This window comes from Haplochromis burtoni, unplaced genomic scaffold, assembly GCF_018398535.1.
Source record: "Haplochromis burtoni strain Fernald_Lab_line unplaced genomic scaffold, NCSU_Asbu1 Contig_291, whole genome shotgun sequence".
Lineage (NCBI taxonomy): Eukaryota > Metazoa > Chordata > Actinopteri > Cichliformes > Cichlidae > Haplochromis > Haplochromis burtoni.
This window is the reverse complement of record NW_024582652.1, coordinates 369,380-384,493: the sequence shown is the minus strand read 5'-3', so window position 1 is coordinate 384,493 and position 15,114 is coordinate 369,380. Positions and strand designations below refer to the sequence as shown.

The window sequence follows — 15,114 nt, the reverse complement described above, 5'->3', positions numbered from 1 at the left end:
GTCCAACTAAAGAAATAAAAATAAATCCAGTTTATCAATAAGAGAAGGGGGCGTGTCCAGCCAATCAGAGCGCATGTCCCATAATAACCCAAACACAGTAGGGGAACTATTTTCCTATAAAGGCCGGTGTAGGTATTTTATATTTTTATTTTTTTAATATGATGATTTTTAAATGCAGCATTTTTGTGCTATGAACTGGACCTATTTCGATATTTAAATGTTTAATGTGTTTATGTGAATTAATGCTGAAGCTTAAAGTCTGCTCAGGTTTAAACCCAGTGCGCATGACAGTGAAAGGCCTTTGGGAAGCTGTACAATTTATTTTTATTTTAATTCTGAAATATTAAAAATGGTTTATTTAGCTCTTGTTCATCTCGGTGGATAAAGAGCGCGTGAATAATTTTCGCTTTATTGGGAGGAAAAAGGCCTTTCAGACGTTTCAAAGGCATAAAAAAAATCTTTTCACGGAATCATAAAAGAAGGATAAATAATATTAATGAGGGAGGAGAGGAGGAGGAGAGGAGGAGGGGCTTTCTCTCTCTCTTTTCTTTTTTCTCTCCGGACGCGTAAAAACGAGCAGGAAGCGCCGCGCGCACAGAGGACGGAGAGCCGCGCGGAGGGAGCAGCTTCACACTAAAAGAGCAGAAGAAGAAGAAGAGAAAAGAGGAGAAGAAGAAGCGGGGGAGCAGGCGGAGGACTCTGCTGGATGTAGCTGTTTGCGGCTGTTTTGCGGGGAATGTGCGGCTCCTCCGCAGCTGCTCTCCAACTTTGCGAGTCTCTGCTCTCATGCCGAGAGGCGGACGCAGAGGATGGGAGTTACCTGGTCCTCCAGATGCCTCGCGCTCTTCCTGGCTCTGCACATAGGTGAGCGCAGAAAGTCACGCTTTGCGGGTTTTTCTCTGTAATTGCACCAAATTCCAGGATGAAAGCTGCGCTTTTAGACGTGTTTGCAGATGATGAGGAGCTTGTTTCACGTTTGTTATCATGAAAGAATTTTTCTTCTTCTTTTGTGACCTTTAAAGTGTCTCTGTCGCCGCTTTTCAGTCACTTCTCATTTTTATTTCATCGCCTGCAGAAATAAAAGAAAAACGCGAGTTTCGGGTGAAATGTTCTGCTCCTTTGAGTTGTTCTGAGTCTGCGCAGAGCCGAGGCCGTCCGTGGGGCAGATGGAGTGTTTTTTCTGAATCGTGTCGGTGCTGCTGTCCGGACTTTTCTTGTCCCAATGAAGCCGCGCAGACATGTGAGCGGCGGTGGGCTCCACTTCACATTCGGCGCGTGCGCGTGTGCGTGCATGTGTGCGCTAACAAGGGGAATGCCCCCCTCCCTCCGCCTCCTCCCCTCCCCTGCTCGGTGTCCCACGCTGGACGCGTTTTTATTTGATTTGAATCATTTTTAATTCAAAATGTGAGAAAAATAAAAACACGTTTTGTTTTATTTCGCTCTGATTTTTACGGCCCTTCGTGATTTTTAGTTTCGAGTGTTGAAGCTTCACAAAAGAGAAAAAGGCCTGAAAAAAAATCACAGAAATGTCGGAGCGGATCCGCAGTGCGCGTGAAACCCGGAGGATGGAGACGGCACGAGCCCGCGTTTAACCCCTGCAGCTGCAAAAATAAAATGAAATAAAAATAAATTAAATTGAATAAAATATAATATAATACAATAAAATGAGCCGATACGTTTCTTGTGGGCAGCCGGGCTCGTGCACGCAGGAACAGCACGTTTGATTTCAGCTTTCACGTAAAAATAAATCAGGTGTTTCCGCGGGATCCGTCTAATAACTGGAAGGAAGGAAATTAAAAATTTCCACGAGCAGAGACGCGGAGATGATTTCTGTTTTTCTGCTGTTGCATAACGACGCTGTGGAGGATGGCTCAGTGTGTGTGTGTGTGTGTGTGTGTGTGTGTGTGTGTGTGTGTGTGTGTGTGTGTGTGTGTGTGTGTGCGCGCAGAGGGATGCTGAATTATTCAGGACGCAGAGTCCTCGGTGCTGATGTTAGTCAGAGCTCCGAGCAGGAGGTGAAGGAAGATGAGGAATCAAGAGAAAATCCACGCGCGCGCTTTCACGTCCTTCACGCACAGCGGTGACCATCAGAACCGAGCGAGGCCAAAATGCGTGGAATGATTCCACGCAGGTGATTTTTCCCTGCAGGGAAACGTCTCCTCCTCCTCCTTCTTTCACTCACAGAGAATCTGATCTTCGTCCCGTTTTCATGTTTCCGCCGTGAATCTTTCGGCGTCTCCGAAATGCTGCAGTCTGATTGGTCCGAGGTTTGGCGCGCCGCTGCAGCACAATCCTCAAAATCATTTGAACAATAAATTTATGACATGCACATCGAAAACACGGCTCATGTTCACGTTTTTGGCTGTTTGTGAAACTCACACGTGGGCATCAAATTCAGAGTAAAGATCAGAATCGAAACTGTGGAGATTTTGTGGATTTTTAGGGTTAAAATTTCCGTTTTTGGCGCATTTTTACGCACGAAAATGGCCTCGTGTGTAAAGGAGGTGGGTGTGTCCGCCGCGTGAAGCTACAGCACGCTGCTTTTGGCATGACACACTGCAGGCAACAGTGTGTGTGTGTGTGTGTGTGTGTGTGTGTGTGTGTGTGTGTGTGTGTGTGTGTGTGTGTGTGTGTGTGTGTGGACGTGGGGTGAATGAGTGCACGCGTGCTTGATGGGAGGCGTGAACGAAAAAGAGGGAAATTAATTAATGTGCACGACAGCGGGTTCCATCAAACAGGAGTAATAAAAAAATAGCAGATAATTATAATAAAATAAAATAACAAATAAAAATACTAAATAAATAAATATCATGTGTGTGCGTGGGGGGGGGGTGCATTCTTTTTTTAATGGATGAGAAATAAAAGCATCTTTGGAGATGAGAAAACAGAAATTTCACGCGACAAAAACGAGTCGAAGCGACTGAATGTGTAAGAAAGAGAAAGAAACGGGGAAAATATAAAGAATAAAACAAACGCACGCAGCGGGGTTTTTAAAGGCGCAAACCAGAAATAAAAACGCAACTTTTGCGCAAGAAAAATGCTGCAAAAAGCCCCAAATTTACCCCCAAACTGTCGCAAAGCTCCGTTTGGATTTCTTTGATTCTTTATTTAAAATAAATTCCCGATAAAAACGTTAAAAAACTCAAATTTGAGCTTTTGTGAAGCCGAGACTGGGAGAGCGCGTTTTTCTTTTTTATACACTTAGTTGTTGCAGCCATATCATGCAGCCTATTAGAGATGATGTAATGCTCCAACATACAGCGGGAGAGAGACAATGGAGAGTGAGGGGGGAGGAGGGGGAGGAGGTGCGCTTTCATTCATTTATTCATTCAGATTAAATTTCGGGAGCAACAGGAAGCAGAAACGTGAAACCCGCAGTGACAAAAATCACGTTAAGTTCAAAATGTTTCCAGAAAGTCGCTGAAGATTAAACATCAGGCAGAATTTAAAAGCGCGAGCGGGGAATAAAAACGCGATTTAGATTTTACTCAAATCAAAGATTCAAAAAAGGAAAAAACAGGAATTCGATCCAAAGTCCAAAAATCAGCTTCGAGCTGCAGAAATGCAGAAAAACCAGAATCAGGGTCATCAAAGAAACGCTGTCACGTGCTGCATCCTGACAGGAAGTGGGACAGAATGGGGTTCTTTTAACGGTGCCTCACGCGCATCCTCACGCGCTCGTGTTTCGTCCTCAAACTCTTTTAACCCAAACACGGATCTTATTGAATCTGCGACCTCCAATAAAGAAAATTCAGCTTTAAAAAAAGATATTTTTGTTTTATTGTTGAAAAATAAAAAACATTTTTCCTTCATCTGACAAACAGCTGCTCGGCTGCTTTTTCTACTGGATCACGTGGTCTGTGGTGCCTCTGCTGGTCATAAGTAATGATTTAATGCTGTTCACTCATTAAACACAGCTGTATAATATTACATTTTTATAAGAAAATGTGTCCGAGGAGGATAAATAAATAACATTTCGTATTATTTTAAATGAAAACATTATTTTATGGAGATTTCTGTGACAATAATTTCATTTAATTTAAACAAATAAAAAGAAATGAACAGATATTATGGGGACACATGGGAATATTAAATAAATAAACATGTTATAATATTAAAAAGATAAAAACCTTAAATAAATCTTCCTAAAGCTGATTACAAAAAGTCAAAAATTCAAAAAGTTTCTGAAATAAATCCAAGATAAAAAAAAAAAGAAAGAAATCAATAAAAATTCCAGATGAACAGAGACGAGATGAATCACACTGGATACAAATAGTTTCCTGAATTAATCTGTTGGATTTAAAAAAGATCATCTTAATATTTTGGGGTTATTTTAAAACTAAACACAAAATGTTGTTTAATGAATGAATAAAACAAATTAATACATTTTTATTCTGAAAACATTTAAAACCTTTTAAATAAAAACGATTTTTAAATATTTCAGGTCAAACCGTCAGTACGTTACAATAACAGTAATTTAAATAAGGCTCATCATTAATGCTAATCTGTGTCAGTGTCATCAGAGTATATTTATACATCGATTAGAATAAAAGACATAATAAAATCACAGGTTCACTATCAGCTGATGTGCGACGTTCAAACCCAGCTCGTTAAACGTAGCTCTGTGCAGATTTAATGAATCAGAAATACGAAGACGCAGAAACATGGAAACAATCAGGAGTTTCATTTTTCAGAGGCAGGTGTGGTTTCTGTCCTAGCACGCCTTCACTGCGACACACGTCACAGGATTTATTGTTTCAGACTAGTGCAACGAAAACGTTTGATCTTAACATCTTATCACTCGGTATGCCAACGAGGACATACGTGACGAGCTAGCACCCACGCTCTCTAATTATGAAGTAATCAGCTGGAGACAACTGAAGGCCGACAGACACTGAAATGAGCACAAAGACAAAGTTTGGTCGATGGTTGAGCAGAGATCTGAGGTCAGGCTGTAGTTAGTGTAGCTTAGCATGAAGCCTGGAGGATCAGCGAGCCTGGCTTTGACCAAACTCCAGAAATGCATCTTCCAGTTCGCACCTCCAAATCTTCTCTCTGGTTGTACAAAGTAAAATTTAGTCGAGTGAAATGTGCTCGCTGTCTGGCTTTTATTCAGATTACAGAAAGTTCACAAAAGGAGGACGTGCAGTTTGTGTTTGTGACCACAAGGAGGCGTCAGGAACACAAATGTTGTTATTTAAACAGAAACCATTTAAAGGCCAAAAACCTTTAAATGGAGATCTTTGTTAAAAGGTTCTTTTATTTTGTAAAACCGCCTGTTTAACCACATGTTTATCCACCTGATTGTAAATATAAAACAAATGAAAGGATTTTAATTATGCAATAACATAAATACAGACTGCTGGTACATTTTCTCCGTGTTGGTAACAGGAAACAAGCTTTTATCTCCAGGTTTTGGTCATCTGCCTCTGAAAGCTGCATTATTGAAGCACTATTATGCTAATGGGAAGGGAACAGAGGGCTTTTAAAGGCTTTTACTCTGAAAATAATGATAGAAAAGTGCTGAGAGAGAGCGCAGTGAACCAGGCCACTGAAAAGGTCTTTCCTGTTGTTGATCCTCCACAAAGAGGATCCTGTAGTGACCCTAGCTCATCGTGGACATGTGTGGAAACAGGTAGATCCTACGTGGGTGATCAGTCTCCCCTCTCGTCCTCTAACAGCCGCGTCTCGTCCTACACGTCACGCCGTGTCAGCCCACGGTTTGATGGAGCGGAACCGGACAGCAGCACCCAAACCAATCAATCAGCCCGATCCCCTGCTTAACGAACCACACGCACGCAGTCACAGAGGTCGTGTAAAGGGGTGTGTGTGTGACTGCATGGGTGTAGGAGGCGTGTCACATTTGGCAGCTTCATAGAGGCGTTTCCCTGTCATGTATGTTAGTTTGCTCTGATGTGTTTCTAATGAGCAGAAGGAATAAAACCAACACAAACTGGAGCTGCGTGATCGTAACACTGAACTAAGACTCCAGCTCCACATTATAACAGCTTTAGGTCTGTTAGCGCTCCCTGATACACCTGTGAGAACATTTGTCTTCCACTTCTGTAAAATAATATTAGAAATTTTGCTCTTTTATTCTCAGATTTCACTCTCAGCTGATCTGATCACTCCTGCACTGTGCGGCCATGTTTTCATCTGTTTGTCTTCTCTCTTTGAAAACACGCTGCTCTTTGACAAACATGCTTAAGACCAACGAGTTCGTCTGAAAGGATGTTCGGCTCGCTCCGTTTGCTGATGACTCCGTGTTTTATACGTGATTTGATTTCTGCTCAGTCGGCTGCAGAACGAAGCTGGGAGGGAGACTGTTAACATCTGGACTCGTTCCTTTGATAAAAGAACAGTTTCTATGTGAATGTTTTTAGTTTCTGGTACACAGAGTTGACCCAGTGTATTTAAGACTACATATAGACTGAACAGAAAAGTCTTTCAGGTATTTTTGTCCACCATCATGAGCAGGCGAAGTCTCAAACTAACCGACAACCAAATTAAATCAGTACAAATGTGCAGTTTCACTGTGAAAGCTGAAAAAAGGTTTAAACTGGGACAAAAAAGATATTTAAGGTTTAGAACAAGATGCAACAGATCTAAAACCTTTGTGCTGTAAGCTCCCACAGTTTGCTTTGATGTAAACGTCTCCATTGTTTCTCACCACTCTTCGTCCTCCTCTTCCTCCCCTGCAGTCTCCGTGTTGCAGACGGTGCTGGTCAGTGCTGGTCAATGTGACTCGGTGTTCAAGGGTTTCTCAGACTGCCTCATTCAGCTGGGAGACAACATGGCCAACTATCCCCAGGACCTGGACGACAGGCAGAACCTGCACCAGATCTGCACGTACGTTTACCACAAACACACACAAACACACACAAACACACACAAACACACCATCGCATCAGTGGGGGCGGGGCTTATAGCATTGATGCAATTTATTTGAAAAAGTAAAAAATTCTAAGCAGTTTTCTTACAACGGTTGAAGGTATTTGTTTTTTCCCTCTGGATCTTTGTTCCAATAAACTAGTTTGTTTAATTAAATATGTTCAAATATGTCATTTAAAGTCCAATAATGCGCAATCACATAGCAACAATCATTATAGTGCTAAGCTAGGCTACTAAAGGACATCAATCCACGTCTAACAAACCTCTCTGGTCCAAATTATTTAACCCGTTAATCAATAAAGTGAAAAATATTAAGCTGATGTAAAAGTCAAATCAGTGTGTATAAACAGCAATGAGTCCATAAGAGGTCACAATGAGACGAGAGGTCGTTTCATAGTCTGCGATCAGACTCGCAGAGAAAACACTGCATTCACATAACACAGGAAATGCTGTTTGAGCGATCCTCGCTGCAGTTATTGATTTTAAAGTTTCCGTCCTTTTCAAAACTACATGTGACAGTAATGAGTCAGAGGACAGACATCTGCTCTCATGCTGACAAACTGGAGCTTAGCTGCAGAGGTTTGGTTTTACGGGGCCGTGTGAACTGGTCTGTCTCTAATGCCGAGCCCCATCTGTGACGCCGTGAAGAGTCTGCCACTCTGATCTCACAGAAACCAGAAAGAGTGATTTAACCGCTAACCCTGAGGGGGAAACGGGTGTCGTCAGTGGGGGAGTGCGCATATGTGCAGCCCAGATGACCCCCACCACCCACCATCTTCCCTTTAATCCACCATGCATCCCACCACCCAAACCGGGTGGGCACCAGATGGCACGCTGCAGCAAGGAGCCCCCACCCCTCCCCCCACACACATGACTTTTTAATTCAGTGACAGCTCCATCACAGCGGTGTTGAGGCGTGGCAGGAGGTGCGCGTTAATACGCCTCCTCACACACCTACGACGACACCACTTCAACATATGGCACACATCACACACACCACACACACAACACACCAACAACCACCACACACACACACACACCACGACACAAGCAACGGCGACCAAGAGCGTTAATTTGCTCCAGAGATGTTAGCATCGACATCTGGGCGCTGCAGTATACTCAAATCGACAGACGTCGACATCAATAAAGCAGATGGAAGATCTGGATATTAGATATCACGTGTTGTGTGTGTACGAGGGGTCTTGTGATAAGTGTGAGAGAAATAAAGCCTGATGCCCTGATTGTAGTGAGTGGGACCAGCAAGTGTGTGTGCTGAAGCACGCGTCGCCACATTAACTTGGAGGGGGATGGAAAAAAACTGATGGGACAGATGAGAGAAGGACAAAGAAATAAAGAAGAAAACAAGCAGAGAGGAAGAGGAGGAGAAATCAGGCCAAGTGAGCACAGGAGGGAAAAACATGAGTTTTAATATTTTATCAAACCAAGAGAGTGAAGAGAGGAAGACGAGCAGAGGAGGGGCTGTAGTAAAGGAAGGAGACAGCTGACGAGTCATTACCTGCGACGCCCTCCACACATTTTATTCTGTGAAGCTTTAATGCATGACTGTAGTTTCCAAGTGTTAGACTGTAAAAGTTCTACACTCATAACATGAAATAAAGGCCTGTAGATTCCCACAGTGGGGCCTTCAGCTGGATCACAACATGTGTGATCATAAATTCTTATCATTTAAAAACAGCTTCTAAACTTACATGATAAGGTTTCAGGATGAGATGCAAATCTTTATAATCTTAAAAAGATTTCTTTGGACTGGATCCAGAAACAGATACATACAATAAAAAGGACTTTTTCAGCTTTTGATGCTGAACGTGTCTCAATGTTTACTGCATCATTATCAGTATTACTCAGTATCGTCGCTACAGGTGGACGAGGAGGCGCCCAGTCCAACAGCATCACGTGTAGTGGAGCTTTCCTATAGAACATCGTCTATAAACACGCATGTTTTCTATACAAACAGTCATTTGCAAAGTGCCACATGAATTCAAATCGGATAAAAGTGGAACACGTGTGTTTGTACAGCAGGAGCAGAAAACCTACAAACTGAAGCAGGACTTTAACACTTTAAGTAAACATGTAGTTCCTGAATTTGAATTTAGTTTGCAGGAGGCATGACCAGCTGACTCTGTGAGGACGCGGTGTGCAGGCAGTTTCCACCCACGTCGCTGTGGCCACGCCTCTTTCAAACAGATAATTATGGATTCGTGGAGAATAAAAATATGCGGCTGCAGATTTGGGAACATTACAAAAGAAAAAATAAATTGCGACCAGTTGGAAGAAACAAAGCTTTAGTTGTATGTGGAGTAAAAACATTAGAATCAGTAAAGCAGCTTCTATTGTAGGCGTGCTCCTGTGTGGAAGCCGCTAAAGGCAGCCAGTGTTTTGCCTTCAATATTGAAGTGTTTTGCTGGGTAATGATGGAGACGGCGGCGCTGTAATGGGCGCAGGCTGCAGCTCTCGAGCTCCAGCTTTGTTTTACTGGAATATAAAAACTAGATGAAGTTCACCGGCTGGATCTTCATAAGCTTTTTCCTCTCTGTGTGTTCAGTGCTGCCAGATTCTGGGATGGTTTCCACTCTTGGCTCTGCTCCTCAGTGTAGCTGATGCAGTCAGTTTAAAAACCAGCCTCCCACTGCAGTCAAAAGCTTGTGGCGTTAATGCTTGCTGTGTTTTCTCCTGCCAGTTACTGGGATAACTTCCACTCCTGTGCCACGACGGCGCTGGCGGACTGCCAGGAGGGAGCGACGGACCTCTGGGATAAACTGAAAAAGGAGTCCCGAAACCTGAATTTCCGCGGGAGTTTGTTTGAACTCTGTGGCGGCGGCAACGGAGCCCCCAGATCTGCCAACGCCAGGGGCCTCGCCTTGGTCCTAACCACACTGCCCACCATACTGACTTGGCTGGCGTTTTAACAGAAATGAGGAAAAACATGGAAACACAAAGCGAAAAGAAGTAAAAAAAAGAAAAAAAAGGAAAAATCCAACTGAAAAAAGAAAATAGGACAAGAGTGATAGCTGCTCTTCCAAAATACTTCTAAGTTTGAATTCATCACAAGAAAATACTCCCCGAATGGATTTTTACTGCTAGGTCACCGTACGGCGGCCCAGGTCGCCTTCCTGGGACATCTGCAGGCCGCCGTCCTCCCGGAGCGTTCATCCAATCACACGCAGACGCGACCCAGAGGCCGATAACATGAAATATTCAACACGCCTTTGAAACGATGACAATGATGAAAATGTGATGGATTCCCGTCCGCTTACAACCGTGGAATTACACAGTATTAAAGTCAACCATGAATTATTGATGTTTAGTAGGCTCGGCCTAGACAGCGCTGTGTGACTGCAGGGCGCTGACACTGTATCAGGCTATATATTAGAGTCCCCATGTAGCCCATGGTACATATTCATGTGTAACGCGAGGCCACAAAATCAATAAGACGAGCCAAGGCCTCGAGCCGATTCAGACCTGACGCCTCATTTTCACCACGGACAGATTCTCCTTTTTCTTTTTTTATTACGCCAAGTAGACTCTGTGGTATATTTGATGGACTGAATGCTTCGTGTAATATTTGTACTCGTATTGGCTGTTTGTTGTTTTCAGGCCACGGTCACACCAGCGCTAAATGCAGTCGTAATAACTGGCAGCAAAGACAGCTTACCAAAATTACACATTTTACAGGCAGAAAAACTGCTCTGACACTACTGACCTTTGACCCCTACATGGCTCTCAATCAACAGTATTCTTACATTCATAGTGTTGTATTTGGTTGTGGAGCTGGCCGGGTTGCTGCCATGCCACGTTTCTGGTGTGACCGTAGGCTTGTTTTTCTTGACCAAACTCTGAGGTGCAGAGATGTGGTGGAGTATCAAGCCTGCTTGCCCTTAAAGAACAGTTTATACTGTTGTTAACGTGCATGACATCAGTTCAGAGACTCTCAAAACATTTCAGGAAATGGGCACAAAAACATTAAATGTTTTATAAGACGTTGTCAGGTTCAAGTTAGTTTTTGCTTCTGTTGGAAAGACACTTGTATTATCTCGATGTTTCATTTCTGTATTATTAGAATTGTTCATTTTGTTACTGCTTTTTGGTGGTAATATAAACTCAACACTTCCTGTAAGAGTTTCAAATTAAAAGCCCTTAAGAAACAATCACAACAAAGAACAACAAAAAGTGAAAATGGCACAGTTACATTTAAGCAACAGCTGATGACAGGTGACTATATATTGTGAATAATAAGGACATACAGCTGACTTTTAACCAAGCATTGCATTATAAATATTATGGACAGCATTAATTTTAAACTCTTTTATTTACAAGTGCATAAAGCACTCAAAAAGCTTAAATTCAAAGTAATAAGCCCTCCTGGGCACCAGCACATAGTGCCAGGTAGTTACTATGCAACATACTAGATGTTTTAATTTTAGCTTTTTAAAAAAGAAATAAAAGATTAATTGCCATTATTTAAGCATTTGTTTATTTATATGCTGGAATTTATTGTGCAACCACTTAAAATCTGTCCATGGTCAGAAAACAATAGTCAAGAAGCGAGCTAATGTTAGCCAGCTAGCTGTAACTTGGCACCTCTGTTTAAAGTTTTCGTAACGTAAACGTATAAAATAATGAACACATGATAAGCTAACAAACTTTGTAATCCAGATCAACCCTACGAGTTTTGATGTGACCGCTAGAGTACTTTACTATGTTGGCTAGCTAACAAGCCAGCATTAGCTAACATTAGCCAGCGGTAAGCTAGCTTGAAGGGACTATTTGGATTCCCACAACTAAAGAAATTTCCTAAACTGAATCTAACTCACTGTTTTGGCCCCACTAGATTAAACTGGCTTTATTCTCGCTAATGTTTGCTAACTTGTTTGTAATCATGTAAAGGTACTTTACCGCAGTTAACAGTTAGAAGAATGACGTGATTTAGGATATGCCCAGTTAAACTAAGTAATTATATTATAACAGCAGAAATGTACGTCATATGTAAGAGACATGCATAGCTTATGTCTTACATTTGTTTTCCCAGGTTGGATTTGGAGACAGACTTTATTTATTTATATCAACTGTGCTTCCTGCGATGATCAGAGACCTACCGTTTAATTAAAAACTACAAAATTCTGTTTGAGAATATAAGCTAGCTGTAACCATATTGTGTCCACACTTCCAAATCTAGCATGACTCAATGAAGCAGGCTATGCCCAAAGTGAATCAACGTGTAATAACTTAGCAGTATGGCAGCAGTTCAGCTAAGACATGACATTTAAAGAGATTAGAGTAGTTAGCAGGTTGGAGGCTAAAGCAGATAATATTTGTGTTAGCAAGTAAATTGGATTGCCATGGGTTAGTAACTAAAACATATTACATCAGGTTAGCTAACAGTTTGTATTTGCAGCTAAACCAAACACTGTTTAGCTTTAGCTTCTCCTTCATGAATTACCCTTCAGGTAGAACATTTCCTCACAGAGATGATGATGAATGTCTTAAATCACTGTAGCCAAAACCTTTCTGGTTTATAGCTCGAGAAAGTTGTTACGACGTGCTCATTTCCTGAAATCCCACGAGACCAAGGACTCCGACTGATGGAAACTTGTTTTGGATGTGAAAGTAGCAACACATTGAAATTAACTTTAGTTCCTGTTGGTGGGTGACATCCGCCATCTTTCATATCAGCACAACCACGTGTTAGAAATGAATGACTTTGAGAGCTAAACGGTTACTGCGAGGAGAAGCTGAGAGCAATACGAAGACGCGACTTCATGGCCAGTGTAGCTGAAAAAAAAAAGAAATCACGAAAAAATGATGATTAAAAAAATCAAACCGTGGCTGAAGAGTGATATGACTGTTGCCATTAAGCACATCCCCCCTTTTCATACCAGTGATCCATACTAGACGACCTTAGCGGTGATATATTTTAGGTCTGTATGTTAGATTAAAAGCAGAGTCCCAACAGTATAGTAGCATCATGAACTACATAAATACAGTAAATGAATTTGAGGAGGGAGTTTATTTCTTTGCCGAGGCACCGACAATGTTTCCACTGCCTTCTGATGAAAAGATGTGTACTTCTGTTTGTTTGTTTGTTTGTTGGTTTGTCTCTTTGTTTGTTTATGGGGATGTTGCAAAAAGAGTTTAAAAAAAAATCTTATGAAAATCATCTAAGAAGAGAAAATGTATATGAAAAATGATTTTAAGAAAATAAAAACTCTATTATAGATAATCTATCCCAGACTTTACAGATTATAGGCCTACTGAGATATTAAAAGATGAATAAATAAATAAAAGATTGCTAAAATGATGAAGAGTATTAAATAAAATGACAACTGTTTGAAAATGATTGTGTGCTGTGGTTTTAATCTGGTTTGCTGAGTTTGAGATGATGGAGCTGGGTTTGGAGTGTTTTCATTATTAATGAAGGAGAGTCCCTGAGCTGCCACATGTCTCAGCTCTCAGTTTATATTGACTGAGACAAAGAGGTTCAGGAGGAAGAGGAAGGGGGGAGGAGGAAGAAGGTTGACTGCGTATCCTGCTGAAGACATCATTTGGATAATTCATGCTGCCAAAACCCTCAAACCGACCTGGATTTGATTTTATATGGACCGTTAAGTCTTTAAAATATCTGATGAACATCACAGGATGAAATAAATCTGGTTTTCATGCGTCAGGCGGACAAATTAAAGAAATATTCTCATTAATTTCCTTTTGTTTAACTGTTTTTTAAGCAGCATTCAGCATAAGACCTTCAGATCTTCTGATGCTTTAATGACAGAACTGTAAAATATTCTTGCTGATGAATGACAACATCAGCAACCTTTTTCCATCTGGGAAATATCAATAGTTGCCCGGTGGATGGACTGAATTTATTTGCTGATTGGAAGCAGTTGCAGTGACCAACTGGTCATCCAAAAGTTGAGCAATAAACGTAACCAATAGGCGACCACGTTCGATTGAAAGGCGATTGCACAGGCCGTCTGGTGGGAGGCAACCTGTCTCCAAACATTCAGTGAACTCTGACTGCTGGCAGTGACTTTTAGATAAACAATTGCCGACTAATTTCCAAACAGTCTGCCAACATGTTGCAATCAGTCTGAGTCTGAGCTGATGAGCTCCTGACGTGTTTCACGTGGTTGTATTCTGGTTATATTTCTGTATAAAAGCCAGGATTGTTGCCACATGTGTAAGTTAGAAATTAAATTGTCGCAGACATGATCCACATCTTTGAAGAAACCATTTCAAAGGCAACAGAATCGCAGGTTCATTACATGCAGGTGCAATAATGTAGGTCATGTCTCCCACCACTCTTTCCCCTCGTGTGTCTGCAGGATTTGGACCCTTTCAGCAGCAGTTTTGGGCCAATTCTGCCTAATTTTACCAGCTGCTACGTGATGCATTTAAACAAAACTGTGGTTTGTTGTTCAAATGAAAGGAGACACAAGCTCCATTAAAATGTAAAAAAAAAAATATTAACGTCTTTGAATGTACGTATGAATATGGGATATTATACATGAAAATGTTCTTGTTTATGAGTGCGCAAAAAGTCAAATTCAACAATAGAATTAACTTTCTTCAGATGTCTGTTACTTTACTCCAGCATAGTAAAGAAATATTAAAAACTACAATAATAATAAGCTTCAAAATTTAGATTTTTATCTTGGAGGCAAAATTACACAAAAAAGTTTTTCTTAGATTTGAACCAAGTATAGACTCTGACATTTGCAAATGGTGGAAAAAGGTAAAAATAAAAATAATTAGGTTTAAATGAACAGATGGAGAAATCTGAAAGATGAATCCAGTTTATAGGAACCAAAAGCTGCAGTTCCTCTAATGTGCAGCAGAAGCTCCCGATCGATCACCCAGCCCAGCACACGACACCAAACCAGACTCAGTATCAGAATAAGCTGTTTGACAAGTTCTTCATGGCTGCAACCCACAAATGCATCACTCATTACTAAACTGACCACAGCAGAGGCGGTAGGTCATTGGCTGGAAAGAGGGTCGCGGGAGCCCGCCACAGCTGCCATAGGGCGAGTGGTGGGAGCACACCTGGGCAGGTCTTTTGCACGGCGACAGCGCTAACCGCTGCGACACCGCACCGCCCACAGTCTGGAAACCAGTTTCAGGTTTTCCAGCCACTTCGCTGACCCAGCGTGCGCTCACGAACACTAAAAACCAGAAATCCCAACTAGAGATGGCACGATACCACTT

At 41.7% G+C, this 15,114-nt stretch overlaps 1 protein-coding gene across 1 annotated transcript; it reads left to right on the top strand.

The window, feature by feature from the left end:
* Nucleotides 1-561: 561 nt before the first annotated feature.
* On the top strand, nucleotides 562-12,601 carry nrn1a (neuritin 1a). The gene is made up of 3 exons (XM_005940364.3): nucleotides 562-864; nucleotides 6,702-6,849; nucleotides 9,590-12,601. The coding sequence occupies exons 1-3, from the start codon at nucleotides 810-812 to the stop codon at nucleotides 9,816-9,818; spliced, it is 432 nt and encodes a 143-aa protein (XP_005940426.1). The 5' UTR covers nucleotides 562-809; the 3' UTR covers nucleotides 9,819-12,601.
* The last annotated feature ends 2,513 nt before the right edge of the window (nucleotides 12,602-15,114 follow it).

What these genes read in the sequence shown, in the direction of transcription:
- nrn1a (XM_005940364.3), top strand. Translation starts at nt 810, where the DNA reads ATGGGAGTTACCTGGTCCTCCAGATGCCTCGCGCTCTTCCTGGCTCTG. An exon ending in CTTCCTGGCTCTGCACATAG is followed by an intron (nt 865 to 6,701) that starts GTGAGCGCAGAA and finishes CCTCCCCTGCAG; the next exon opens with TCTCCGTGTTGCAGACGGTG. An exon ending in AACCTGCACCAGATCTGCAC is followed by an intron (nt 6,850 to 9,589) that starts GTACGTTTACCA and finishes TTCTCCTGCCAG; the next exon opens with TTACTGGGATAACTTCCACT.